Raw genomic sequence first — 10,633 nt, 5'->3', positions numbered from 1 at the left:
AGAGCCCTGCGGTTGCGGGTGGTGCAGTTGCCATACCATGCGGTGATACAGCCTGACAGGATGCTCTCAATTGTGTATCTGTAAAAGTTTGTGAGGGTTTTAGGTGCCAAGCCACATTTCTTCAGCCTCCTGAGATTGAAGAGGACCTGTTGCGCCTTCTTCACCACACTGTGTGTGGGTGGACCATTTCATATCATCAGTGGTGTGTACACCGAGGAACTTGAAGCTTTCTACCTTCTCCACTGCAGTCCCGTCGATGTGGATAGGGCCGTGCTCCCTCTGCTGTTTCCTGAAGTCCACGATGAGCTCCTTTGTTTTGTTGACTCTGAGTGAGAGGTTATTTTCCTGGCACCACACTCCCAGGGCCCTCACATCCTCCCCTGTAGGCTGTCTCGTCATTGTTGGTAATCAGGCCTACTACTGTTGTGTCATCTGTAAACTTGATGATTGAGTTGGAGGCGTGTTTCGCCATGCAGTCATGGATGAACAGGGAGTACAAGAGGGAGTTGAGCACGCACCTTTGTATTCCTGGTTGTAATGCTGGTGAGTTACCGTAATAACACAAAACATTTCCTGGCCTAATAATATAAGAAATAACACACAAAAAAACTAAATACTGCAAAGTTGCTTAGGAGTTAGAAGCAGAGCTGCCCTATCTGTCGGCGGCATCTTGCCATGGTTGTTGTATCGATGGCTTTCAGTCCTGTAGCCTTCACCAAGTGAGTGCCTAAGTGAATATAGAATCATTAAAAGTAAACTCTTTATGACAGTACATTACATATATAATAAGGCCTTACTTTGACGGCCTAGTTTTACCCTAACACAGTGGTCTGAAACTCTTGGTTTGCAGGACACATCAGGTTTACAAGTCACATTACGCTGGCTTGCAAAGTGATTTGTAATTCCTATTGGAATGAGTGAGGATTTTCAACAATTTGAACTTTTAATCACCTGCAAAGTGCATTCAGAATGACTGGCAAGGTTTAGAAGACTGATACATAAGACTACCTAAACCAGGGGTGTCATACTCATCTTCCCCCAGCAGCATTCGTTCTTCACCGAGGTCTGGAGGGCCGCACTTAAAATTCATTATATTTCCTTGCCGGCAAAAATGTGCAACAATAGTCCTGTATCCATCGCTTTTGGACTTTCCGATGCTCCCTGACTGTCTAGCATTCGTTTCTGTCCCAGCTTTGATGCATCAAATCTGGGACTGAGAGATTGAAAAACAGCTTCTGTCTCCAGGCCAGAACATTCAGCATCAAAAATATATAAAAGTTGAGAAAATTAGAAAGGGGGCAAGTACTTTTTCATGGCGTTTTACTATTCTTTTTTATTGAAACTGACGGTTCGGTTGGTACTTTTTTAACCTTTTAATTGTTGTCCATTATAGTACTGTGTAATCTTAATTTAAGACATCATTATTTTCCATTATAAATTACTATTATAAAAGACTTATGATCATACGAAAATCTAATTATATTGAATGACAAAAGAGAAATTATTATCTTGTGCTTGTGAAAAAGTTAATAAATATTTGATTTATAAATTAACATTCCATGATACTTTTACTTTTTACTAGCAAACCATTTCCTGAAACTCACGTGATCCAGAATAAAACTGCCACATAAAGGTGCAAATTGGTATCATATAGAAAACCCATAGAAAAACTAGGTATGGTACTGAACAGAAATATAAATGCAACATGTAAAGTGTTGGTCCCATCTTTCATGAGCTTAAATAAAAGATCCTAGAAATGTTCCATATGCACAAAAAGCTTATTTCTCTGAAATGTTGTGCACAAATTTGTTTACATCCTTGTTATTGAGCATTTTAGCCTTTGTCAAGATAATCCATCCACCTGACAGGTGTGGCATATCATGATCATTAAACAGGTGCACCTTGTGCTGGGGACAATAAAAGGCCACACTAAAATGTGCAGATTTGTCACACAAAACAATGCCAAAGATATCTCAAGTTTTGATGGAGCGTGCAACTGTAATGATGAATACAGCAATGTCCACCAGAGCTGTTGCCAGATAATAAAAATTGTATTTCTCTACCATAAGCCACATACAGCGTCATTTTAGAGAATATGGCAGGGTGTCCTACCGACCTCACAACCGCTGACCCCGTGTAACCATTTCAGCCCAGGACCTCCACATCTTCTTCACCTGCGGGATCGTCTTAGGGGAGAGGGGGGCGGGGAGCTGAGGAGTCTTTTTGTCTGTAATGAAGCCCTTTTGTGGGGAAAAACTCATTCTGATTGGCTAGGCCTGGCTCCCAAGTGGGTGGGCCTATATCCTCCCAGGCCCACCCTTGGCTGCTCCCCTGACCAGTCATGTGAAATCCATAGATTAGGACCTAATGAATTTTTTTCACTTGACTGATTTCCTTATATGAACTAACTCAGCAAAACCGTTGAAATTGTTGCATGTTGCATTTATATTTTTGTTCAGTATATAAGTAATTATTGTACCTTTTAAAAATGTGTCACAAGTTATAACAGAAATAAGTGACCAGGTTGGTTGGTGTCGTGGCGGAGAAGCTTCAGTTGCTCTGTCACTGTTCACTGACATATTGTTCTTTGTTATGTAACTAAAACTGAAACTGAAAGTCACATGGTTTACAAGAAACAAAACAGGCCGATGGGCAGGATGTGGTTTATTTTTTAAATATGGTATCTACACTGAACAGAAATATAATATTAATATTGCAACACGCAACATTTTTAATCCGGGCCAGCTTGACTGTCTGATATTAGTGTGTTGCCTACGCAGCATCATTATATACAAAAAAACAGCCCTACATCCACACTATAGCTAAATAACTTAGCTACATTTAATGAGTTTTGACAGCAAGATTGATCTGTTGGAATATCTCATTTTAAAGTTGTCAGCTGTGCTAACATAATTGCAAAAGGGTTTTCTAATGATCAATTAGCCTTTTAAAATGATAAACTTGGATTAGCAAACACAACGTGCCATTGGAACACAGGACTGATGGTTGCTGATACTGATACCATACGGTATAAGTAACCTGTAGAACCATTGTGTTAAAACATTTTTTTACATTTTACAAATTCTGTGAGTCTCTGATCACTGCCAAATGTTTGACTCATCATATCACTCTATCCAAATCTTACCGTACATATAATTAATTTAAATGATAAAAAAGGCTGTAAATATTACAGTCAGTCTTTAAAGATCAATCCGCTTAGATTGGTCTACCATTATTCTGTGAACAGTGTATCCTGTGAACTGATCCTTTGCCCTTTTTAGTTAAGCTTACGCCTGCTCAGATGTCATGTGCTGTCAATGAGGAAGTGGTACACTGCAGTATATAACAGAGGTACCTACCCATGTGAACAAATATTCATGCTGAGCTTGATGAGAAGGAGAACAAAAGGACTAGGAAAGCTTCATTGTAGTAGAGTACAATCCTTGGTTGTGAAAGAGAATAATCATGCTTGAAGAAGTGGAAATGGATGGTAAGTAAGATGTTAATTAAAACAAGGATTATATTATTTGCATTTACAATGTCTTTTACATTTCTAACGTTCTAGAAAATGACATTCTAAGACCAGTGTTGTTCTGAGCACGAAATATGTTCCATTGAAGTAGGCTAATGAATATAAGCACATGATGATTTAATCTGTTACATCAGATCATTGGGTTAGCCCATAGAATACAGGAAGTCAAGATACTACCTCAAAGGTGAAGAAAAAATAAGTAAGGGAAGCGCTGCTAGGATGCAATAGTAGGTCTTTGTAGATAGAAGGTGCTCTTTGGTAAAAGGGGTACATTGGGGGAGGGGGGGAAAGTAAGGAACTTGTCTGTCTGCCCTGCATTAAAGACCAAAATTGGTTAAATAAAATTGTGATGAATAGAAAAATATACCAGTTTCATTTAAGAACCAAAAAATGGGAAGAGATTTTCGATGTGCCGATTCCATGGCACATTCCATGGTTTATGAACTGATACACAAAACACTGGATTCAAAACTTATTTTTTCAATTTAATTATTATACAAAATTCTTGCAACCAATAGAATGTTATATATATATGGGGGATACAACCATCCCAGCACTGCAGATTTTGCTGCAAAGAGACAGAATCATTAGATCACTTATTTTGGTACTGCCCATTTGTAGCTTGTTTTTGGTCGCAACTTCCGGAATGGCTGAAAAAATGCGGCATTTACTTCGAGCTAACTTTGCAAATAGCACTGCTAGATGATTTGATAAGTCATAGTCAATCGATAAATAATATAATAATACTCTTAACTAAGGTGTTTATCTTTAATTTACAATCTGTAGAAACTATGAGAATAGAAAGGTTCAGAACTTTTGTCCACCATCACAGCACAGTGGAAAAATATATGGCAGCTAGAGATCAAAACGGGATGGCCTTCAGAGATAGATGGGAGGGGTTGAGGGTAGCTGAAGGCGGGGACTAAAAACAAACAAAAGATAACTAACGTAAAATATACTGTCCATGAAATGTATGTAGTACGTAGAAGCTGGAAGTGGAAGGCTAAGTATTGTTGTCCATTAGTTTACTACAATTCCAACCATCCCAGCTCTGCAGATTTAGCTGCGAAGAGACAGAATCATTAGATCATTTGTTTTGGTACTCTCCATATGTACAGTGGGGAGAACAAGTATTTGATACACTGCTGATTTTGCAGGTTTTCCTACTTACAAAGCATGTGGAGGTCTGTAATTTTTATCATAGGTACACTTCAACTGTGAGAGACGGAATCTAAAACAAAAATACAGAAAATCACATTGTATGATTTTTAAGTAATTAATGTACATTTTATTGATATGATCCTTGACTAGTCTCTTATATTTTCTCCGGTGTATCGTCCATGTAAAAAACTTGTCTGATTAGGATGAATAATATCCGACAATACCTTTTTTACTGAAGTGTAAGAGGCCTCCAATTTTTTTAATGGATCTTTATATTTACCACTTGGATCCTGTTTCAGTAATAATGAAATCAGACCTTCCTGTTGAATGTCTGATAATCTACCATTTATGTAGGAGTGGTTAAAACATGCTAATAATGGTCCTCTAAGTATATCAAAAAAGGTTTGGTATACCTCCACTGGTATGCCATCCAGCCCTGCAGTTTTCCCGACTGAAAGGCTTTAATTGCATCAAGAAGTTCCTCCTCTGTAATTTGGCCTTCACTTGAGTCTTTCTGTACAGCTGTTAATTTTACATTATTAATAGAAACAAAATCCATACAATTAGCTTCGGTTAGCGGAGATGGAGGAGACTGAAATGAAATGATATGCTTAAAGTACTTTACTTCCTCTTTCAAATATAGTTTGATGAATCATGGGTGACTCCCTCATTTGTAACACGTTTCAGTAAATTATTTTTGGTAGCATTTCTATGTTGAAGATTAAAAAATAATTTGGTGCATTTTTCACAATATTCCATCCATATTCCATATTTTTTATAATATATTACATTTGATCTTTCTTGAATAAGTTCCTCCATTTCTTTTAGTTTTTCCTTATTCTGCGCCTCTATCGTACAGTTTTTATTACTATCTATCTGTACTGTTAGTCCTTCCATTTCCTTTGTTAATATGGACTCTTTTGACCTAAATTGCTTTTGTTTTAGAGATGAGTACTGAATTGCATGGCCTCTAAAGGCACATTTAAAAGTGTCCCATACAATAAGGGGATCTGCTGTACCTATGTTGTGTCGGAAAAAGTCAGTTCTAAATTCTTCTGTCCTAGTTAAAAACAAGTTATCATCCAATAGGCTTGGATAAAATTTCCAATATCCTCGCCCACAAGGAAATTCTGCAAGAGTAATATATATGCCAATTATGTGATAGTCCGACCGCATTCTGTCCCCTATCATCACTTTTTAAACTTTTGGTGCCAGAGAGAATGACATAAGAAAGTAGTCAAGATGACTAGCTTGATTGAGCCTCCTCCATGTATATCTCACTAGGTCAGGATATTTAAGCCTCCATATATGCACTAGTTCCAATATATCCATGACATTCGTGATTTCCTTAAATGCATGAGGGTGATAGTTTGTAGTGTGATTTCCTTTACGGTCCGTAGAGGTATTTAAAACCGTATTATAATCTCCCACCATAATAATTGAGTCTTGTATTGCTTGTAGGGTTGATAAATTATTATATATATTTACAAAGAAGTGTGGATCATCATTATTTTGACCATATAGGTTAATGATCCATATCTCTTTATGGTCCAATAACATACATTATTTAAAATCATCCATCTACCTTGAGGATCTGTTTGGGAAATTTGCACATTCGGATCAAAGTTACTGTTAATTCATATCATCACCCCTTTTGAATTTCTTTGCCCATGGGAGAAATATATTCCCCCCCAGTCCTTTTTCCACACAACTAAAATTGTTGAATGAGTTTCCTGTAAACAATAGATATTATATTCCTTCTCTTTTAGCAGGTAAATACTGATCGTCTTTTCTTATTATCTGCAAAGCCATTGCAATTATAACTGGCTATACTTATTTCACCATTTACCATAATGAGATACAAGTTTCAAAGCTATTTTTCATAAGATATGTTTGTAAACTCACCATTAAAAAGTACCATAGTGATTGAGTGTCCATATAGCTGTACCATGATATTTGCATTGCTACTAAGTCAATCTCCAATTGTCCAAATCCTGCGTATCTTAATTTCCATAATTGACAAATAATATTTGTAATAATGTAGGCAGTCCATGCAAAGGATTGATACCTCTAACCAGGATTGCCATTACAAAAAATAAATTTTTGGCAAGCAATTTTTGTGATTCATCCTATATTGTCCCTAACATCATTACTCCCTAGCAACAGATGTGGGATACATACACACACACTCATACACACTCAACCCCTTTAACACACAAACAATCATAAACTCAGATGCTCAACAGTTGTTCCATCCCTGAGCCCAACTCAAGAAAGGACTTGATTTACGAATGCATATACAGTTGCAGCTGTTTGAGAAGGCATGCAAAATTGAGCAAAAACTGGCAAAAATTGGGTTATTTGATTAACCATTGTCAAGTCCTAGGTGATGGAGATCGGATAGTGAGTGTTTGTGTGTGTGTTGGAGTGACCGTGTGTGTGAGTGTGTAGGGCCCTGTGTGCATAGACAGTGTAAATACTGAAATAAAAGGTCAATAAAGAAACAAGGTAAACTCCGTACGTGTAGCTATTTTGTTAGCTATTTATCAGTTGTATTGCTTGGGGATAGAAGCTGTTCAAGAGCCTGTTGGTGTCCGACTTGATGCACCGGTACATGTTAAACACTATTATTGCACACAGAGTGAGTCCATGCAACGTATTATGTGACTTCTTAAGCAAATATTTACTCAACTTATTTAGGCTTGCCATAACAAAGGGGTTGAAAATCAGACTGTAAAACAAGCTTATATTTTGGGTTCTAAACTCATGAGGCATTTATACGTTATTTTCCTCAAGAATCAAGGGCTATATATTTTTTATTTAAAAGTCAAAAAAATGGATGTACCAATCACAGACTGCAGCTTTATTTAATAAAAATGCAAAATAATATGAATGTGTTAATAATATGTTAAATTAGGCTGACTACTGTTATTTATTAAACATATTAACCTTGAAGTTGCCTTTTAAACTAAAGATGAGTAAATCATATACAGTATATAACAATTAGGATATGGATAAACTATTCCTTCTGTGGTTATTTGGAACAAAATATGACAATCCTTGTAACCAAGAACTTGATTTTTGCCACCATTTTATTCGACAAGATATTTCTCCACCCTTTCTGCATACTTTTGGTAGAACAAAAACAGTATTTCTAACATACTCAGCATAACAAGCTTCAAACAGATTGAGCCCAAACAAAATACAGCTTTAAACCCTGCAAAAAACTCAATACAGGTAGCATTTTGTTGTATTGTATGATCAGAATACCGATGTAAGAAAATGTATTTTCAGTATACTAAAGTACACTGAGTGTACAAAACATTCGAAACACCTTCCTAATAGCGTGAAAAACCCAGTTGTATTTGAGTTCCTGACACACTCAAACCAGTGCGCCTGGCACCTATTACCATACCCTGTTCAAAGGCACTTCAATATTTTGTCTTGCCCATTCACCCTCTGAATGGCACACATACACAATCCGTGTCTCAATCGTCTCAAGGCTTAAAACTCTTCACTGATTGAAGTGGATTTAACAGGTGACGTCAATAAGGGATCAAAACTTTCACCTGGATTCACCTGGTAGTCTATGTCATAGAAAGAGCAGGTGTTCCTAATAATAATAATATGCCATTTAGCAGACGCTTTTATCCAATGAGACTTACAGTCGTGCGTGCATACATTTTTGTGTATGGGTGGTCCCGGGGATCAAACCCACTACCTTGGCGTTACAAGCGCCGTGCTCTACCAGCTGAGCTACAGAGGACCTAATGTTTCATACACTCAGTGTATGCCATTGTGTTGAACCACCTATTTGTATTTATATATTTTTATTCAGTATACCTGGTTAGCAAGCACAAGCTGGTTAGTCTGGTCTCAGATCTGTTTTGGACTATCTTCCAACTACTTGTTATGCACTGGAGTTGGCAAGAGAACAGAAAAACAAACATGTTTTTAGACTGGCACCCAGGCTACATGCTGGTGTCATTCAGAGAAAACAGCAAACTAATTGTATTCTATTTTCTCTCTTTGCTAAAGGCTCTGATGAGTTGAGGATTGTGCTGCTGGGAAAAACTGGATCTGGAAAGAGCAGTGCAGGAAATACCATTCTGGGAAAAAACTGCTTTGAAGAGATTTCTGCTCCAAAACCTCTCACCAAAGATTGCAACAGAGAAGAAGGTCCCGTCAATAGACAGAAAGTTACCATTATTGATACCCCAGGAATATTTGACCCTGACAGGCGATCAAATGATCTCAAATATGAAATAGTGTCATGCCTCGTGGAGTGTGCTCCTGGACCTCATGCCTTTGTCTTAGTGCTGAGGATAGGAAGATACACAAAAGAGGAGCAAGAATCTGTGAGACAACTACTCAAATGGTTTGGCAAAGATGCCCTGAGGCATACTGTGATTATTTTCACACACGGTGAGGACCTACCTGCCAACAGAACAATCAATGACTTTGCTAATGATGTGGATTCATTGAAAAAGCTTGTTCAAGAATGTGGAAATCGGGTTCATGTCTTTGACAACCGGCACTGGAACCCTAAACCACAACCACCACAACATGCCATAATGAACACATTACTGGAGAGGATGAGACAGATGCCAGAGCTTTACATTGATGAAGACCGTACGGCACTGGAATCAATGCTCTCAACAGAGGAAACCCCAGGGTACAGGACCAACAGCTTTCAGGTTGCAGAGCTCATGAAAACCATCACTACTATAGTGAGAGAGAATGGAGCCTACACAAATACATCACTTACAAAACTGGGGTATGCCATAAAAACAGAGGTGGAGAACATAAAGAAGGAGTTGGGAATAAATCCAACACTTGATGAGATTCCTGCTATCAGGAAACGGGCAAGAGAGAGAGTGAAAACAAAAACTTTGAAACAGGTGACAGGAGCATCAGTTGGAGTGTTACTGGGGGCACTGCTTGGAGTGGGAGTGGGAGTAGCAATGCCTTTTGTATTTCTTGGTGGATTACTGGCCATACCTTTTGCCAAAAAAGTCCCAACAGTGGACAATGAAGAAGGGGAAGATCAAGATAGAGCAGGACCAGCAAAAATGTCTGGGGTAGCTGCTGCTGAAGTTGGTGCAGGATTGAGTGGAACAGCAGTTGGGTTACTGACAGGGTTGGAGATTGCAGCAGAGGCTGCACTAGGAGCTTCCGCTGCGACAGGAGTAGGATTAGGAGTATCTGGAGGACTTCTTGCTGCTGGTGGAATAGTTACAGGTGGGATTCTAGGAGCCAAAGCTGCAAGAAGATCAGATAATCCAGATGAAGCAGCAAATAATGCAGTTGATTCTGTAACCAAGAAGGCAGGAGACATACTCAAAGCAACTTGGGAAGCGCCACAAAGACTAGCAAAAAAATGTGGATCCAGATATGAAGAACTCGAAGATGAATGAATAAATCTTGTAGATTGTATCATGGAAATGATCTCCATGATCTCACTACATTAACTTTTTAAAGATATAAATGGTTGTCTTTGTTTTGAGTAGTTATAGAAGCATAATGTTATTCACTGAACAAATTTTTGGTAGATTATCGTACATATACTGAACAAAAATATAAACGCAACATACAACAATTTCTATGATTTTACTGAGTTACAGTTCATATAAGGAAATCAGTCAATTGAAATAAATGTGTTAGGCCCTAATCTATGGATTTCACATGACTGGGCAGGGGCACAGCCATGGGTGGGCCTGGGAGGGCATAGGCCCACCCACTGGGGAGCCAGGCCCAGCCAATTAGACTGACTTTTTCCCCCACAAAAGGGCTTTATTACAGACAGAAATACTCAGTTTCATCAGCTGTCCGGGTGGCTGGTCTCAGAAGCCGGATGTGGAGGTCCTGGGCTGGTGTGGTTACACGTGGTCTGCGGTTGTGAGACCAGTTGGACATACTGCCAAATTCTCTAAAATGACG

General features: G+C 38.4%; 1 protein-coding gene across 1 annotated transcript; it reads left to right on the top strand.

Moving 5' to 3' along the window:
- The first annotated feature begins 3,396 nt into the window (after positions 1–3,396).
- Positions 3,397–10,321, top strand: LOC121577994 (GTPase IMAP family member 7). The gene is made up of 2 exons (XM_041892029.2): positions 3,397–3,490; positions 8,732–10,321. Exons 1-2 carry the CDS (start codon positions 3,466–3,468, stop codon positions 10,108–10,110), a joined length of 1,404 nt encoding a protein of 467 aa, XP_041747963.2. The 5' UTR covers positions 3,397–3,465; the 3' UTR covers positions 10,111–10,321.
- The last annotated feature ends 312 nt before the right edge of the window (positions 10,322–10,633 follow it).

Source organism: Coregonus clupeaformis, chromosome 12 (genome assembly GCF_020615455.1).
Source record: "Coregonus clupeaformis isolate EN_2021a chromosome 12, ASM2061545v1, whole genome shotgun sequence".
Lineage (NCBI taxonomy): Eukaryota > Metazoa > Chordata > Actinopteri > Salmoniformes > Salmonidae > Coregonus > Coregonus clupeaformis.
Note: the sequence above shows the minus strand (reverse complement) of the source record. Positions and strands in the feature narration are given on the sequence as shown.